This window comes from Ipomoea triloba, chromosome 10, assembly GCF_003576645.1.
Source record: "Ipomoea triloba cultivar NCNSP0323 chromosome 10, ASM357664v1".
Classification (NCBI taxonomy): domain Eukaryota; kingdom Viridiplantae; phylum Streptophyta; class Magnoliopsida; order Solanales; family Convolvulaceae; genus Ipomoea; species Ipomoea triloba.
Window position 1 is genome coordinate 24,577,305 of NC_044925.1, and position 18,789 is coordinate 24,596,093.

At 35.9% G+C, this 18,789-nt stretch overlaps 5 protein-coding genes across 7 annotated transcripts in view; 2 read left to right on the top strand and 3 right to left on the bottom strand.

Annotated features, from left to right (window-relative positions):
* Positions 1–1,835: 1,835 nt before the first annotated feature.
* LOC116031713 (two-pore potassium channel 3) lies at positions 1,836–4,903 on the bottom strand. Its single transcript, XM_031273990.1, has 2 exons — positions 3,304–4,903; positions 1,836–2,422 (listed from the first exon to the last, which is right to left on the bottom strand). Exons 1-2 carry the CDS (start codon positions 4,473–4,475, stop codon positions 2,275–2,277), a joined length of 1,320 nt encoding a protein of 439 aa, XP_031129850.1. The 5' UTR covers positions 4,476–4,903; the 3' UTR covers positions 1,836–2,274.
* A 2,654-nt stretch (positions 4,904–7,557) lies between these two features.
* Positions 7,558–13,896, bottom strand: LOC116032314 (pterin-4-alpha-carbinolamine dehydratase 2, mitochondrial). 3 transcript variants are annotated; one of them, XM_031274814.1, is made up of 8 exons: positions 13,771–13,896; positions 13,639–13,685; positions 12,650–12,747; positions 11,862–11,947; positions 11,391–11,514; positions 10,691–10,759; positions 10,381–10,500; positions 7,558–9,095 (listed from the first exon to the last, which is right to left on the bottom strand). In XM_031274814.1, the coding sequence occupies exons 1-7, from the start codon at positions 13,822–13,824 to the stop codon at positions 10,394–10,396; spliced, it is 585 nt and encodes a 194-aa protein (XP_031130674.1). In that variant the 5' UTR covers positions 13,825–13,896; the 3' UTR covers positions 7,558–9,095; positions 10,381–10,393. The 3 variants fall into 3 exon arrangements, with proteins under 3 accessions (XP_031130674.1, XP_031130673.1, XP_031130671.1); XM_031274813.1 differs by lacking the exon at positions 7,558–9,095 and adding an exon at positions 9,521–9,862; XM_031274811.1 differs by lacking the exon at positions 7,558–9,095 and having other exon boundaries at positions 10,187–10,500; positions 13,771–13,894.
* Positions 7,922–10,121, top strand: LOC116032313. Its single transcript, XM_031274810.1, has 2 exons — positions 7,922–9,082; positions 9,768–10,121. The coding sequence occupies exon 1, from the start codon at positions 7,948–7,950 to the stop codon at positions 9,067–9,069; it is 1,122 nt and encodes a 373-aa protein (XP_031130670.1). The 5' UTR covers positions 7,922–7,947; the 3' UTR covers positions 9,070–9,082; positions 9,768–10,121.
* Positions 13,897–14,024: 128 nt separating the features above from the next.
* Positions 14,025–16,185, top strand: LOC116032315 (coatomer subunit zeta-1-like). The gene is made up of 6 exons (XM_031274815.1): positions 14,025–14,130; positions 14,530–14,689; positions 15,188–15,335; positions 15,419–15,496; positions 15,644–15,728; positions 15,849–16,185. Exons 1-6 carry the CDS (start codon positions 14,128–14,130, stop codon positions 15,906–15,908), a joined length of 534 nt encoding a protein of 177 aa, XP_031130675.1. The 5' UTR covers positions 14,025–14,127; the 3' UTR covers positions 15,909–16,185.
* Positions 16,186–16,469: 284 nt separating this feature from the next.
* LOC116032316 overlaps positions 16,470–18,789 on the bottom strand; it is a 6,054-nt gene continuing 3,734 nt past the window's right edge. Inside the window, exons 4-7 of the mRNA XM_031274816.1 lie at positions 18,197–18,256; positions 18,042–18,111; positions 17,569–17,772; positions 16,470–17,096 (exon numbers count right to left, since the gene is read on the bottom strand). Coding sequence (XP_031130676.1) covers positions 16,710–17,096; positions 17,569–17,772; positions 18,042–18,111; positions 18,197–18,256 — 721 coding nt within the window. The 3' untranslated portion in view covers positions 16,470–16,709. The remainder of the gene's footprint in view (positions 17,097–17,568; positions 17,773–18,041; positions 18,112–18,196; positions 18,257–18,789) is intronic.

Below are 18,789 nucleotides of genomic sequence, written 5' to 3' on the forward strand. Positions count from 1 at the left end.
TTAAATGCTTTTATCTTTCAATTGGAAAATAATAACTTAAGCCGTATCTTCACCGTCATCATTACTCTGTAATTATTTTTTATAATAATAATAATTATTATTATTCATTTATACTCCGCGTTCCGTGCATTTATGTGCAAAGTGCAGCGTATTTGACTGTTTGGTACTAATTGTTTGGAAGGATTAAGGAACCTAAAGATTTTTAGTACGAGTGATGGTACATTCTTATTTTGTTTCTTCTATCAATATTTACTTTTGTATATGATACGGAGTAATATATAATTAGTTTTCTTTTGTATTTTATTTTTCCTTTTGAATTTGTAACTAAGTTTGAACTTCAAATTTACATCACCGTTCTTGTTTTTATTTTTTTGAGTGATAAATACACAGTTACTATTTAATAGTGTGCATTGAGTAAACTCCGCCTAAGTTGCACATAATTGAACGGCTCAAATCAATAAGGCCAATAGGTCTCTATTGTTTAAAGTTGAACTTGTAACCTTATAATTACCAAATCAACCGTTTGACTAGCTTGACCTGGGTTGCTTACACCGCTCTTATTCTAGAGACTAGTGAAGGACGTAAATCATGAAATGTGTCTAACCAATAGACTCTCAAATACTTGTACACTAGTTATGAATTTATATTCTAATGTACACTTATTGATGTGACAATAAAAGTCCTTATATTTATTTAAAAAAAAAAAACAAATCTATTTGAAAATAAAGATGAGAGTTTAGAAGGAGAATGTATAATTACTTTTTGTAATAGAATCAATAGTAAACAAAAAAATAATATGGTAAAGTAACCTATTTGACCCAATCATGCAATTTAGATTGTTCAGGATTTAGGTACCTAAATTACTCCGTATAATTTTATATTTTTATATGTAGTGTATAAAGACGTTTAACCCTTATTCATTATTTAAACTAGGAAAACCGGCCACTAAGCCCACGTCTTCGTCCAGATTACTTGGATTCAGATCTTTGCCGGCTGTTTTCTCTACTCTTATTTTTTTTTTTTTCAAAATGGTTGGTCCTGATATTAGAAAAAAATACACATAAGGAAAGACCCATAACAATTTTAATACACAGGTTTCATAAATTTTGAACTTTATAAATATTATATTTGATTTTTTGAATTTCTACTGGTAAACAATTTTTTTAGTGATGAAAAAAAATCTATAATAACATCTGAGCGTTTATATCAAGTCTGCATTCACCACGGACTTGGTAAATAATTTTGTATTTATTTTTTCTAAATTCCATTTTTTTTTTTTTGAAAACAATGGATCACTTTGCATTTTCCTAAGTAATTTTCTCCGCAATTGACGCGAGTGTGGAAAGCATGTTGAATAATTATTAGCACATAATGGTGTATTTGACATGATTTAATTATTGAGTAGGTTTAACTTCAACCGCAATTGATCTGTGCTTTAGTACTTTAAAAAGTAGCTATGAACAGACTACATTATAACAGAATCAGTAGTGCTAAAAATAAAAAAATAAAAAATAAAAAAATAATAAAAAACTTCAACTGCAACTTAAAACTTGGACAGAGAAGTAAAAATTTTGCAAAAATTAGTTGTTATTCTCGACGCCCCTCCTAATAATGTTAGACATATCCTATAGTTGCTTGTGTTAAAGAGACTTAATCATGTTACTTATAATATACTCCATTTTTTTTTTGCTTGTCCTTCCCCACATATAAAAAAAATGTTATTCCCATCTCTTTTTTTGTTCGCCAACAATGAATTGATTGATCTCAACATAAATTAAAAATAAAATCTAATCAATCAAATAAGGAGTAAAAAATAGAGCAGTAATATTAGAAGGTAAATTTAAAACGTGACTAGTTTCGTTATATTGTATAACAGAGCTATTTGTATAACCTTTCCAATTCTGTATCTCATTGAATACATAATTCCTTTACAAAAACCTAACTAGGCAGATGATACTAACAGCTAACAAAACTTTGAGTGCAAAACTATATCCACTCTGAATCAAAACAAATAACAGCACAGGATCTGTAGTACCATCCTATTCTGAACTGCAGGGATAATCTCAGCCAGCCAGCCAGCCATCTGAAGAGCAGCATGCATCAGAACTAAACGAACAACAGATCGATCACACACGAGAGCTCTCGTAGAAGAATTGGACGATCAAATGGCTCTTTAATTTGTTGTCGCGATGGTAATGCCAAATCCGAGACCCTGCCACCAGCAGCTCTGTCTGTTTCATCGTCGTTGTTGCAGTATGGGCACGGATGTTGTGATCATTGACTACTTTCCATCAGATCGGCAAGAGTAATCTTCCCGCTATTGCCTGGGTCCAGTTTATCAAACTGTCTGCAGATCAGCAGGATGTCTTTCTCGGACACCTTCTCCATCTCCTTCAACTTGTAGATTACATATTCGGGTTTACTGTCAAGCATTACAGAACCAAGAAAAGCGATATCCAATGCATCATCACCTCGTCTTAATGATCATAATTGGAAAACAAATAAGAATAGCACATACAAAATTCTAGTTCATAAGAGGATAAATAGCTAATTGATTGGATTCCGTCTTTCAGTGTAATTTGGCTTATGTGCATTACAGCCTAATTTAGTAACCTTGGCCCAATCTTAGATTCTAGCACTAATCACCCGGACAAAGTAGGGTTAGTAGGCCATTATCACTTGCTCCAAATCAATACAACATTGACATGTTCATAAATCATAACAGCTAACTTCTTTCTCCATGTATAAATACTTCATCTTTGTACTAAAAACCGATTCCTAATTGATTAATACATACACATAGGTTCTCAGGCCACCTGAGAACTCTTATAATCTTTATACCAATTCCATCTTAGCTCCAAAATCCAGATTATAATCCAACCACAAATCACTTGGAAGTTTATGCTAAGATTTCCAGGTTAGATAACACTAGCATCACAAAATGAAGTAGTGAAAAACTAGCTAAAGATGTTTCCAAATGATCCCACCATTATTCTCACCGTAATATTTAAACAATCTCACATGAATTACAACTTGAAAATATAATATAATGGTTAGCATTGATCAAGCAGTATCTATTCACAGAGCACTAGACTAGTAGAACAACCTAATAACATTAACAGCAATTTAGAATATGAATCGGTACAAGGTTATAGACAAAAGGGAATTATGCAATTTTTTTTTTCTTTTGCAACTAATCAGTAAAACATAGTGTTATCTAGGCTTCTACATGAACAAACAAGGCGTAAATGGTAAATTTCATGTGAATTGTAAAACAATATCATAGGAACGAAAAATCCTCACCTCACAAAGCCATTGTTATCAATGTCTGCAGCGAGAAACTGCGCAACAGTCATATCCTGATCAAGCACCCATTTCGCCATTCTCCTATGGCGTTTATCGACTCTCGCCTCAGCCAAGTAAAGAAAGGCGCGGGCAACAGCGAGCGTCGACACCAGCAACCAAACCGACGCGAAAACCCGACCAGGCATCGATTTGAACGCCCGGTCCCCGTACCCAACAGTAGTAACAGACATAACTGACAAGTAAAGTGAATCCAACCACCCCAACCTCTCAACAAAATGCATAACACCAACACCTACCCCAATACACAAAACCACAACCCCCAGAGCCAAACCCACCTTAGTCCTAATCCTCATTCTCCCCTTCTTCACATCTATTATATAGGAGCCAGGATCATGGGCCCCTTTACACTTAAGAGTCTTTAAAAGATAATTTTCTTGAAGGTCAAGCACATAACCCACCATCCCAGATAACAAAATATCAATGAACCCAAACCCTACAAGCACAAAAAGAATGGAGAATAGCTTTGTAGCAGGGCTATCAGGGGTTATGTCCCCATAGCCAATAGTGCACATTGTGACAATACAAAAGTATATAGCATCCACCACAGGGTGGGTCTCAGAGGCAGTGAAATTTTCCCTAAAGAAAGAATAAATAGCCACACCAAGAGCCAAGTAAATGATCAAAAGCACCACAGAATGCCTCACAATGGACTGGTGACCAAATTGGGGTTGCGGGGGAGGTGGAGCCTTGTGATGAACATCGTTGATTGTTGCCATGGCCGGCGCGGTTCTGCAGCGATGAAGATGGGCTTTTGCCCGGGATTTGTCTTTGGGATTGGCCGGCCAAGGAGAGTGGTCGTGGTTGGATCTTTGGTCGGAAGATGAAGAAGAAGAAGAAGAAGAAGAAGAACGAGGAGAGGAGGCGTTGTTGAGGTTTAAAGCGTCGAGATTGGGTGGGGCCCGTGGGGTGGTGGTTGAGGCGAAACGAGGAGACCCGAAGATTAGTTTTTCCTTGAATTCTGAAGGGGTCATTGGGGGTCCGTTAGGAGGAGGGGTGGCCGGGATGGTCACTTCCGCGTGCTCCGGTAATGGGCAGAGCGAGAGCGGCTGCGGCGGCGGCGCGTGCACTCTCCTCAGGGAGGAGTATTGGAGGAGAGGCTCGTTCTCCATTTTGGTTCGCCGGAAAACGAGGACAAAGAAGAAAAAAAAACCGGCGATCTTACCAATGCAGACACATTCTCCGGTTCAAAAAGATAAACGTACGGAATTTAGATTAGTTTAGATAAGCTGGAACCAAATGTATATTAAAAAATAAAAAAAAAAAGGGGGATTTGGTATGAAGAGTGTGGCGGTGAGGCGAACGGACGGCCGGGGGAGACAAAAAGCAGCGGCGAGCGATGAAAGGGGAAAGACTTTAGGACATGTTTGTCGAGAAGGGGAGAGAAAAGGGAATTTTTGATTGTTTTCCTCTACGAAACTCGATTTTGAAGGGTGAAACGTAATACTTTGGCCGAAATTTGATGTGTTTTCAGGAACTGATATAAATATGGCATTTTACAAGGAAAAAATGCGTTTGCAGACAGTGAGACACATATATAGGCTTTGTTCCTCTAATTTTTTTCATTATTTCATTGTGTTCGTGTATGACACGAAGAAGAAGTCTGATTGATTGCCTACAACCAAACGTGTCCTTGACGGCGGCGGTTCCCTCCTTTTTTGATTTGGTCATCGGTTAGAGGACAATACCTGATGCGGCTACGTGAACGTGAGCAATTGCTGCATAGATGCACGCGCACCGTCTAATGCCACCAATCACGCACTTCATGGTGCGTGCACCGTCAAACCCAGGTGTGAATGTGTGTGATTCTTCATTCTTGTACCCTCGTCAAACAGTTGGTTTTCAAAAAAAAAAAACAGTTGGTTTATTAATTATCTCAAGTTATTTATTTATTGTTTTTATATAAAGTTTGAATCTCAAAGTACATTTATAAATTTGGTCATTGAATTATTTACTATACACAAATTTTTTCTTTAATTATGTATAAAATGACTTGTTAATATTAATAATGCATTTTAAAATTTCAAATTATTGAGAGACACAGTAGTCATTTTTTTATTTATATCATTTGTATTAAATAATTAATTAATTATTGAATTTGATACAAATATTTTTTTTTATTGTGGTATAGCTAAAAATTAACTTTGCCTTTCAAACTCTAAAATTTTTGAAGGCAAAAACTTACGTGAGACCCTCTCACCATGCGTCGGGTCGTGTCGGGTCAAGATGCAAATGTAACACTTATATGCACAAATGTCATACTTATATGCTCAAATGTAATACTAATCAAGAATAAAATTTTTGTTACTTATAAGTGTAAATGTAATACTTTTAAGGGAAAATGCAATACTTTTACATTTCAATTTAAAAGTATTATATTTTTTCACAAAAGTATTATATTTGCCCTTATAAGTAAGGGGCACTTGTCAACATTACTTATTATGAAAAATGTATTACTTTTTCTCTAATAAGTAACAAAGATTGTATTCTTGATTAGTGTTATATTTGAGCATATAAGTATGACATTTGCATGGTGTCTTGACCCGACCCGACCCGTCTCACGAATAAGGATTCGTGAGACAATCTCACACAAGTGTGACCCATTTTTGAAAGACATATTAGACATTTTATAGAGTTTTCTCAAATTCTCTCAACTAAATCTTTATATATATTCTCTTCATTTGTAAATAAGAATTGCTAGTTTTGCCAAAAACCTTGTGATCTAGTGGCACCCGGTGTCCCGGAAAACACTCTCACATGGATGATGGGAGTGAGTTCTATAAACAGATACTACATTGTAACAGAGTCAATGAAAAAAAAAAAAAGAATTGCTAGTTTTTAGATTTATAAACATGTGTCTATTTATCTTTAGCTTCAAAGTTAAATGTCAATTTATTGGTCAAAAAATGAATTTCTTTTTCTAAATAATGAATGTGATATTGCTTTCAAAAAAAAAATGAATGTGATATTTATATGTTTTTTTTTAAACAGTGATATTTATATGTTTAGTTTCATACTTATATATTAGTGTAAATATGTATTATTTTTAATGTTCTGTTTCTTACATAGTTTTTAAAGAGCATTTAATAGAAATTGATGCTCAAATAACATACATTGATGTATCATTTTAATTGGAGTACATTTTATATTCATTTGACAATATACATATTTGTATGAGCTTTGAATCCTTTGATGTTTAGATTCATTTTATACACGCAATATATTCATTATAGCAACACTAATGAATCATTTTGCATTCCACTGCAGGTTCATTTGACAATATACATATCTGTTTGAGTTACGCTATTCAATTTCATTTTATACATATAATATGTTTGTTATAGCAATACTATTATACTAAAGTATCATTTTAATTTGACTACAACTTTATTTGACAATATACATATATGTATGAGCTATGCTATTTTGTTTCATTTTATACACACAATAAGTTTATTATAGCAACACTAAAATATCATTTTAATTATGCTATAGTTTACAGATTCATTTGACAATATGTATATCTATAACATTATGTGCCATTGGTTCACGGCAATGTCAACGTTAACTGTTTATTTTAATTAAAAGAAACGACTTTGTATTGAACCATAGTCCACCATATAACAAAATGTACCATGTAATATAAAAGGTAACGTGTAGTTTGACGTGAATGTAAGGAGTAAGGCTATCCACAATAGTGAATTTTGGACCAGTTTTTTAAGAAAGGTGGGTGTGGTGGATAAGAGAGAGTGAGGTGAGAGAAAAAGTGAGGTCTTTGCAGTGAAATGAATTTTTGCAGTAAATGTGAGTCCCACTTTATTTCTGATCTGCGCTGGTTCTACGCGTTGAACTTGTGCATCCAGCCGTTTTTTGTTTTGTTTTGTTTTGTTTTGTTTTGTTTTTTTTTTAATTTCAGATTTTGTTTTGTTTTGTTTTTGTTTTTGTTTTTCTTTTTTTCTTCCCTCTCATTTTATTTTTTCTAATCACACCTGCAAAAACTTCTCAAAAACTACCACTATTGAGGATGCCCTAACGTGGAGCTTCCCGTTGATGTAAGAACCAATGTAGAGCTTGCCGTAGATGTAAGAAGCATCATGAAACTTGCTTTAGTGTAACATAAAAGACAACCGTATAAAACATACATTGTAACATAAAGGGACTATACGAAATATACCTTGTAAAGTGTACCATATATTGTTATAACTTTGTCTACATATAATAATAAAAAGGTTTTTTGTGCGATTAAAATTGATAAAAATTAAATAACATTCTGAGACAAAAATCATACTTCACTCCTTCACTACTTCGGGCTGACTGGCTGAGTGCATAGTGCATTTACGGAATTACGGATTGTACTATTGACTTAAAGTAGGTTTAGCACTAGTGGAGCAGTAATGGTGTTTTCACCAATAATTAATGCATCACTTGTTAGTTAACACTTAACAGCGAGTGACTGAGCGACGATAGATGACTGAAGATATTAATAAAAGATTCCAAAGGCAGAAGAAGCTTTAATTTGTGCTGGAAACTGATAGTAAAGGGGAAGTGGCCGCAAATCAAATCCAGAAAATTCTTGTCGGCGTGATGGGTTTCACCATGGGTCTGAACATGCTTCTCTTGATGGCTATGGTGGCCACAAACATCCTCTCTCTCTACCACCTCTCCTCCAACATCCAGTCCATATCCCCCGCCGCCAATGTCGCCGCCGTCCCCGACCACCTCATCCGCCAGCTCCAAACCATACGCGCCACCATCAACCACCTCACCAGCCTCCAATCGCCGGCTCCTCCGTCTTCCAGGAAACCTTCCGTTTCTATCCCTTCCGATCTTCTTCTCTACGCTCATATGTCTCCCATTGCTTCTGCTTGTAAGGATTACCCGGATTTGCTCCATCAGTACATGAATTACACTCCCTTTGCTCTCTGCCCTGCGGATTCGGCGATTGCCGATTCCCTGATTCTCCGCGGCTGCCACCCGCTTCCGCGGCGGCGGTGCTTCTCCCGGACCGCCACCGCCGCGCCGACCTCGCTCCCAAAGAATCCGTTTTCCAGTCTGCCGGAAAACGCGGTGATTTGGAAGAATTACAACTGCAAGAGCTTCAGTTGCCTGGCCAAGTCCAACCCTGGAATGGGGTTTGATATGAAAATTGAGCAATCCAGATTCTTCTCATCCAAATCGGATCTAGATCTGCCAATTCCACAGCTACTGCAAATTGCGAAATCGGCCAAGAGTGTGATTAGGTTAGGGCTGGACATAGGTGGTGGGACAGGCACCTTCGCGGCACAAATGAAACTGCAAAATATGACAGTAGTGACCACCACCATGAACCTCGGGGCGCCCTACAACGAGGCCGTGGCACTGAGGGGGTTGGTGCCACTACATGTGCCATTGCAGCAGAGGCTGCCAGTGTTTGATGGAGTGATGGATCTTGTGAGGTGTGGGCATGCTGTGAATAGGTGGATTCCTGCAACTATGATGGAGTTCTTGTTCTTTGATGTGGATAGAGTGCTGAGAGGTGGTGGGTACTTTTGGCTGGACCATTTCTTCAGCAAAAAAGTGGATCTGGAAAAGGTGTTTCAGCCATTGATTTGGAAGCTGGGGTACAAGAAGGTGAAGTGGGCTGTGGCAGACAAGACTGATACTGCTGGGGTGAAGAATCAGGAGGTTTATTTGACAGCCCTTCTGCAGAAGCCTGTATCCAGATGAGACCTCAGAGGAGGTAATCTTGTTTCCTAGAAGTGATATTTTGAGGTTCTTATTACTATGTTTCCTTATTTATACAACAGTTGATCAAAACTAAGAATTGAACAGTAAACAAGAGCAGAGCAGAGGATTAAGAATGTCTGGTTCTTGATGTTGATGTCCATAGACTTGTAGATTAACTAGTCCAGAGACTTTCTATCCCTCAATGGCCTGTCAATTTTGTTTGCATTATCTTCTGATAGCTGCAGGTTATCTACCTTCACCAGTAGAAGTTGCATAAACAATAATATACCTTACCATATAAAGAACCAGACATGTTTGTTCAGTTGTTCTATAGCAATAGCTTCTTCTTTTTCTTCTAATCTGGTCAACTATCTTGTCTCCCTATATGGTAAGTGGTACATTCCCAGTGGGAAGACATTCTATATACATGTACTCCATACTAAGTTATACCTTGACAACTGCATGTGTTATATATGTCAACCCCATAAAGTCAAGATGGCTAAGATTAACTGTGCATATGTGATAAACGACGATGATGATGGGCATAAAACCATCTATTTAAATACTACAAAATCGGGGAATGACTAAGATATAAGAACAGTGTTTATTACATATCTGATAACATCTTCACTAGCTGTTAAAGCTGAATCAATGTTTTGAGGCATACTAAACTAAAGTTCTTATTGGCTGTTTTGCAGGTTATATCACTAGATCTTTTGGGTTCTTGAATGACAAACGCTCTCAGCAAATGTTTATATCCAATCTACAATGCCAAGCCTTTTCCCTTCAAAATCTGAAAAATGCAAATTACTTGGCATTGGAGCTTGGAAATTTTGCAGTTGCAGTTGACAGAAAGGCATCAGATTGGGAAATGGTGGTGGAGACTGGAGATTACAATGATATTATTGGATTGAATAGGCATCCATTTTATTTGTTCTTTCTTTTGAAGGTTTTAGTGAGAGGAGGGGTGTTAGATGTTCTTTACATGAACTTGTACTATTATGCCACTTCAACCTCAAATCTATATGTATTGAACTTCTAAGTTCTAACAATGGCTTGAGCCTACTAACTACAGAAGCAATATGCATGAGAAACCAGAAAACTCAGACTTTCAGAGTGAAACATGGAATAAATGCATCATGTTATCAAAATTGCAGTGTGATTACAGAACAAGCTTTATGTTAAAACCACCTACAAACTTTACCTTAAAACCAGAAAAGAAACAAGATTTAAGGTTTAACTGACAGACTTAAGATTCACATCCACATATGTTGCTTTATAATGGAAGAAACTTATTCATTGGTTTCAAACCTCAATTGGAAGACTAAGAGCTGGGTACTGTAGGTTTAGCAACTTCCCTCCTCAGAAGCTCTTTAACATTGAGCCTATCAATCTTGACAGCAAGTATGAAATCATTTTCTGTAAGTCCACCTGCAAGAATTCAGATCATACCATAAATATACTATGCATGCACTCCAGAAAACCAGTTTGGGAAAATGACAACATGCTGTTTATTTTTGGGACAGAATAGGAGTATTCAGTACAGACGTAAATATATCCGAAGATGCTAGTCAATGAGAAGTTTAAATAATCAAAACTGCTGATCTGAGTAAATCCTTACCCACGGCATGTGTCCATATATCAATTTTCACATTGTTCCATCCGACAAGATGGAGATCTGGATGATGACCTGCATCCCAGAACAAGAAATCACATTTACTATGGAGGTTAAGTTAAAGTCATCTTCTAGCAAAAGCAATCTATTTGTGGAAGTTTTCACTGAAAGAGAAAGAAGGTAAGTGGTAAAGAGGAAAACAAATTTGTCTTTCAGTTTGTAACTCAATTGGTATAAACTACACAATGCAGATAGCATTTATGGTAACATTCAAAAATCACTGATTAATGATAAAAACAGAGGCAATTTATAAGTACAACAAGTGCCAGAAGCAAAACTGCTGATAACATTATGGAAGTAATCCTTCATTAGAAGTTATGGTTCCAGATCAAGATTTAAAGTCTTCGAAGATATGCATATCTAGAAGCCTTTAAATAGATTAAATCCTCATGAACTAAGGTGAAATTGAACAAGGGTTTGCTACAAGAGAACTAGCTTCCCATTAGACCTCGTCAAAATTATACTTCAAAGCCATCACATGTATAGGCAGCAGATATGTTTGACAACAATTGAAAGTATTCACAGAAGCAGATTACAAAGCATCAAATGGAAGAACACACATATATGAATGGATAAAGACATAAATCCCCAAGTGAAGATATCTGAAGACTCTACACAATTAAATCGTAGGTAGATTATGAGACACCTTCTGTCTCTGCAAGACATCCAACCAGTTCAAAGAAGTTGAGTCCTTTAATGAAAGTTTTGACTTTCCAAGACCTGTGCAACTTCAGTATTCCACCATCATTGACCAAACTCCATTCAGGTACCTAAACATGGAAATGAGTAAAATTATGTAACAAGGAAGATTGTGTAGAGAGTATATGCCTCGGAAGGAAGAGAATAGGAGAGTGGGTAAGAAGAAAGGTGGAACAGCTTCTGGCATGCAAACTGAAGGGTGGTTAACAAAACTCAATTGACTATGACGATAGAAAAAGGTAAAAGGCAGATTAGGGTTTCACGAATGAGTCACCATAAGGTATCAAGTGTTATGAGTTTTCCAGTTTGGGGGCCTTGTCATGGAACTTGAGATGTTTGTCAAGTTTGTAGTTTTAAGCTCTACAATTTAGTAGCAGAAAACAGAGAGTAGGCATAAGACAGTAATGGGCAGAAAAACCTGTGACATCAATGTATTTGCAGCTTCTTCAGTCATAGGCCTCAAGTCCTTTGTGTTGCATGGCACACATTTCTTGATTGACAAATCTGACATATCAACCAAACAATTGAAAAACCACCCTTTTAGTACCCTATTCTACAGCCAACCACTTAAAAAAAGGAAAAATTAGAAAAAAAAACAAACACAAATTAAAGGAAAGAATCAAAGAGAAAACAAAAACATGATTCCAAAGTGAGAAGGATCATGCAAACCCAGAAAAATGTAGGGATATAACTAACCAAAAAATAATGGTATGCCCTTAAGAATAAGAAAATCAGAAGATTATTATGCAGGTTTGGCTGCTAATTTTTAACTTCTAAGTTAAGAAATCTTTCGAGCACCAAACAACTAAGACCCTGAAGAGTAAAAATTACTCTGAAGCAGGAGGATAAAGAGAGGAGTGGCATTTATTATTTTTTGTTACACCTAACCAAAAAAGAATTTCTCCCTACAACACCTCCCCAATGAAAACCCCTTTCTCCCACTGCCTGAAAGCACAATGAACACCCCCTCCCACACAAAATAGAGAGGAAAAAGAAAGAATAAAAATGGCTTTGCTTTCTGGAAGGGAAACATGGCAGAAGCAACCTTTCATGGGATTAAACTTTTGTTGCACTTGACCACGCATTTAATTTGAGTCCCCAATGAATCAAAAAATGACACTCAAAAAGTTTCTACTCCAAAAAAGAAGAAGAGGAAATCACACTTAACAAGAATGTCTAAACATGCTAGTTAATGCAATGACGCACCTTCAGTGGTACAAAAAGCCCTAATTCCATTATAGATGTTTCTATTTGATGTCACTCCAACATGAACCTGGAGTATGCCAGCTAGAGAAATACTTGAGCTGTAGGTGAATGCAAAACATAGAAATGATACAATTATTTTTAAATGCAGAAGAGAAGTAGATTCCAGCATTCCTGTAATCTGATTGTGATAGAAATTATGTACAAGAAACACATAATTGTATTACAAATTTAAAATTACATGTAAAATTATAAATTACACACATCCTATCTCGAACACCTTATACAATACTCAGGAGACAATTACACTGCATACATACACATATCCCTAACTACAGACTAAACATAAACTTTAACCTTTAACTAAAATTGTCCTGTCAAAGAAGAAATGATAATTCCAGAAAGAAAAAAAAAAAAAAAAAAAAAAAAAAAAAAAAAAAAAAAAAAAAAAAAAAAAAAAAAAAAAAAAAAAAAAAAAAAAAAAAAAAAAAAAAAAAAAAACACTTAAAAGAATGTCTAAACATGCTAGTTTAATGCAATGACGCACCTTCAGTGGTACAAAAAGCCCTAATCCATTATAGATGTTTCTATTTGATGTCACTCCAACATGAACTGAGTATGCCAGCTAGAGAAATACTTGAGCTGTAGGTGAATGCAAAACATAGAAATGATACAATTATTTTTAAATGCAGAAGAGAAGTAGATTCCAGCATTCCTGTAATCTGATTGTGATAGAAATTATGTACAAGAAAACATAATTGTATTACAAATTTTAAAATTACATGTAAAATTATAAATTACACACATCCTATCTCGAACACCTTATACAATACTCAGGAGACAATTACCACTGCATACATACACATATCCTAACTACAGACTAACATAAACTTTAACCTTTAACTAAAATTGTCCTGTCAAAGAAGAAATGATAATTCCGAAAGAAAAAAAAAAAAAAAAAAGAAGAAGAAGAAGAAGAAGAAGAAAATTACCGTCCATGAGGTTTGCTGAAGCCATGAGAAGATGCTTTCAGTGGAACCTGCGAAAATTCAACAGAACTCTAGTCCAACACAGCCAAATATATACACACACATACGCATACATATACAGAGAGAGAGAGTTACTTGAGTGTTTGAGAGAGAGGATAGACGAGAATGAAGAATTCGAATCATCGACATCGGCCACGAAGGCTGTGGAAAAGTTGGTTACGTTTCAGGAAAGAAAAAAAAGGCGCCGGAAAAATGACGGCGATTGTGGTGGACCGGTGACGGTGCAGCTTCGGCCCAATATATAATTGGGCCTAGATCTGGCCCATCTATATAATGTTGATTTAAATTATAATTATAATTATAATTATAATAATAATAATTACACCATACTTTTACAGGTACTCTCTCTCTCTTCCCCCAAACTCTCTCTCTCTCTATCAGTTGTCCGGAGGTGCGGAGATCTTTCCGTCGAGTCTCACTCGCTTCCTCACAATGGTCAGCTTTCTCTCTCTCTATCTCTCTATACGTTTGTATGTATGCTGTAGGTAATATAATGAATTTTAAGGTTCATTTACATATATTTATAAATATAAATATATTGCGAAATTCGTACAGTTTGATTTTGATAATTACTATACACATTTTCAGAATTTCGCGGAATTATTGGAATTCCTTTTGATTTACTTGATATCCTTCATGAAAATTATCAAAAATTGGAAATGAAAAAGTATCATTGATATTTTTATCAGATCCAAAACCCTGCTGTTGAAAATGCCGGAAGGTAAAATAGAAAAAAACAGTTATAACTGATAAAGGATATGTGAAAATGGAAAAGTTGGAAAACAGTTGTGCTGGATGAATTAATGACTTGGGAGAACGCATTCCTGTGTGTAGGACTATTGCCCTTCGGTTAAGAATGTTTTACTTCTGGATTCGGAAGGAAAGCGAGTTGCTGTCAAGTACTATACAGACGACTGGCCTACGAATGCAGCAAAGGAAGCTTATGAGAAGGCCATATTTGCCAAGACTCAGAAGACTAATGCGAGGACAGAAGGTTAGGTCGTGCTTTCTCTGTACATTTGAGGCTTTTTGGATTTGGCTTTGTTCAGTGAACTTTAGTGGTTTTGCCATTATGAATCTTCTCGTCTTTCATGCTTGTTGATGCTATTTTAGACGGTTTTAAGTGGTCTTTGGGACTTTTGTTTTGTAACCAATTAAAGAGTTTCTAGTATGAAACTCTTCAGTAGTTTTCAGGCGTATCACATTGAAAATAAGAACTTGTTGCACTTAATATGGTGAAGAATTCTTTATTGGACCTTAGGTTTATGGTATACAACTTAGACAGTCTTGAAGGGGTTTTTACCTAAAACTCAAACTTTTTTATGCATATGAGCCCACAATCATGAACAATGGCTAGATTTTGAGGGGATTTAACTGCTTTATTATACTCTATACCTCATCTCCTATATTATATGGCTCTTCCCCAAGGGTGAGATGGAAACGGGGATTCTGCTTTGCTCGGTTGAATCTAACTCCTTAACTTTGTCTGCAGCGGAAATAACGATGTTTGAGAATAACATTGTTGTTTACAAGTTTGTCCAAGATCTTCATTTCTTTGTTACGGGAAGTGAAGAAGAAAACGAGCTTATTCTAGCCACAGTGCTCCAAGGGTTCTTTGATGCAGTTGGTATTCTACTTAGGTAAGTCGCAAGAGCAAGCTTAACCATCTTATACTGGGTTTTTAAAAGCAATTATGAACTCATTATTGCAAATGCTCTCTCAGGGGAATGGTAGAAAAGAGCGAGGCACTTGATAATTTGGATCTTATTCTTCTGTGTCTGGATGAAATAGTTGATGGCGGGTAAGATTATTTTACCCCATCTTACCCCAAAACACGGATGTGTGTAGATAAACTATATCTGGATTTTTAGGCATATTAAAAGCTTATAAAGACTGAGTTGGTTAAAAACTTAACAAAGTTCTACGTGTTTGTGTAAATGTTATGCAGAATTGTTCTTGAGACAGATGCAAATGTTATTGCTGGTAAAGTTGCCAGTAATAGCTTGGATGCTGCAGCACCTTTGACCGAGCAGGTAATTTTTGGCTCTCTGTTTATCCTCACTCCTTCAAGATGCTTTTTAAGCCTCCTATTATATCACCAAACAATATCTTGTGAACTTAACCATATCTCTTTGATTCATTCTTTTCTACAGACCATTAGTCAGGCATTTGCTACTGCTCGTGAACATCTTACCAGATCTCTTCTGAAATGATATGTTGTTGAAACAACCATAATAGAGAATGAACGAAGGATCACATATATAGTAAATGCTGATACGTGGTGCTCATCTATTTCATGTGAGGATAGCAACATGTATTGTGAATATATATTAATCCTTTGTCCAATTTACCTATAACCTATGGATTTTTGCACCCATCATTGGGGATTTTTATGACATTAAGTTTACTGTATTATGTAGATGACCAAACTCCCTTTGGTATATGTATGCTGCATTTTGGGTAAAATTGTTTGTTTCATTGCATTGTTTATATGCTTTGTTCATCTTTCCCTACCTTTAGCTGTAGGAGGGGACATTCTCTCATATATTATCCCAATTCCAAAATCAGTCATTCAAATAACTACACAAACAAAAGGGAGAAGTACAAGTTTGGTTAGTTACTTAGAGTGTAATTGAATCGAGCTGAGCTGATTAGCCAATGCTCGAGGCTTAATTTGAGGTCTAAATTTTTGTCATTAAATGTGTTTAATACTCCGAAATAATTTTGTTTACACAAATTATATTAATATTTAATAAGCATTTTACAATTAAATATTATTACAAAAATCAAAATTGCATCTTGATTCTGACCATTTTATATATATAATACGGAGTATTAGCTACATTAATGATGTATGTATAAAAACACTTGATTGAGCACGTTGGCAACTTAAACTGAGTACTAAGATGCTCAAATTTGGTTAGATTCTCGAACTCAATTCGAGAAACCGAATCGAGTTCAAATATTCATCGAATCAAATGCTCATGAATAGCTTGACTCACTTACCCCATAAGCTAAGTGATGAGAACAAAATCTGCTCTTTCTGCAAACCTATCACCAGCTGTTGGGGGCAAGTTATGTCGAGAAAGAGGTTGACGAACCTGAGCATGAGTTTCAGCTTCGTGTTGAAACATCTTCACTAGCTCTTGCAATTCCAACTTCCTGACTTCAACCTGCTCTTCCCTGAAGGGCTTTCTCAACCCCAGATATATCGACCCGACAATAATCAGCAAAATGCCGAGAAAAACAAGGATTCCTGTAAATAGACCGAATGCATATGGCGTATTCTCAGCGCCCGGGATTCCATCCACATTGATTCCAAAAAGCCCTGTTATGATTGTTAGAACAAGGCCACATCCACCGAACACTGCCAAATTATGGGTAACTGTAAGGCTTCTATCCTGGCAAATAGCACAAGTTAGACGCACCACGCATTAGAAGTAAATCATTGATATTTATAGTTCTATTGGATATATCATAACAGAGAACATCATTAGGCGTATGAAAACAAGAAGTCCCCTCCTACACAAGCACAATTGCACAAACATGTATTATTCATTTACTAAAAAGCACATCTGCGGTCTGCCTAGTGCTCACACAAAACAATCCTTTCTCCCCCCTTAGCATATCACAAAAAAAATCATCAATATGACAGAGTGGAACAAATTCAAAAAGTGGATGCCTACCACAATTTAGTGACTATAAATCTATAATAGAAGATTAAGGGAATGTGCCTTGTAATTTGGATATGCATGATAATGCCAACCAAACATGGAAATATGGACATATATTGTGTTGAACTGTAGTGTTAATGTGTTATCATCCCAAACAATATAGAAATATACTCGTATGCACTTGCATTTGTAAACGAACCTGCAACCATGCACGAACATTGCTCTGCATGACATCCTGAATAGTAAATAAGCGCCCGCGGACTGCTTCTTGCTCCTCGATCATCTCCCTTGTACTCTTTTTTATTCCTTCCAGCAGACTTCTTGTTGCACTCCCCCTCAAATGTTGGAGAAGCTCAAAAACAATCTCCTCCCTTGCATGCAGCGACCACTTAACTCTAATAACCTGAAATTCATGTAGTCAGTAGGAGATAAATTTACTTTGGATGCAATTTTACAGTAAACACAGTTCAATCCAAATGCGACCTAAAACTTCCACACAAGCAGATCATAAGGGACTGAAACAAATAATGCACAAGGAAACTATTCTATGTACATAATTCTTCAATCATTGGCATTACACATGCTCAACGAAACTTGCCATGATTGGCTCTTTAATGTTGTTCTGAAATTTTGAAGAAACTAATGCCTCTAAGAATGGGTTGGAAGGCAGACCTGTCTTGATAATCTCCTGATTTCCTGGTTGAGGATTATACCAAATAGATTTGGATCTTCTTGGTTCCTCCTATGCACAAAGAAAGAGCCTTGATAAAACAGTGTGACAGAAAGGGCAATAACCTATCCTATAATAACAATCAAGTGTAAGATACCTGTCCACAAACTTCAATTCCACTTCATCAGCAACACCAAATATTGATTTACGAAATAATCTTGACATTGAAGAACATCAAGTTGATATCAATCACCATGATAGTAACCAATGAGCAAATCTATAAGTATGAATTTTTATACTACTTAGACCAACTCAGAGGTGCATACTCGTAACTATAATGATATGAAAGAATGATTATTACCTGTCATCCCAACGTAATTTTTATACTACTTAGACCAACTCAGAGGTGCATACTCGTAACTATAATGATATGAAAGAATGATTATTACCTGTCATCCCAACGTGCTAGGCGGCTGGCTAAATGTGCAATTATCTCATGTACTGTCCTTGGTGTATTATAACAACCAGCAAAAAGAAGTTCCTGGAATGAAGAAATCACGCATACTAGACTATAAGAGTAGAACAATTAAAGTTAATAAAAGACAATAATGATAAAATAGATATTTCTAAATAATCTACAGTCTTCACAAAAAAAAAAAACAAAAAACAAAAAACAAAAAACAAAATAAAAAACAAAAAACAAAACAAAACAAAAAAAAAACAAAAAACAAAAACAAAACAAAAAAAAAA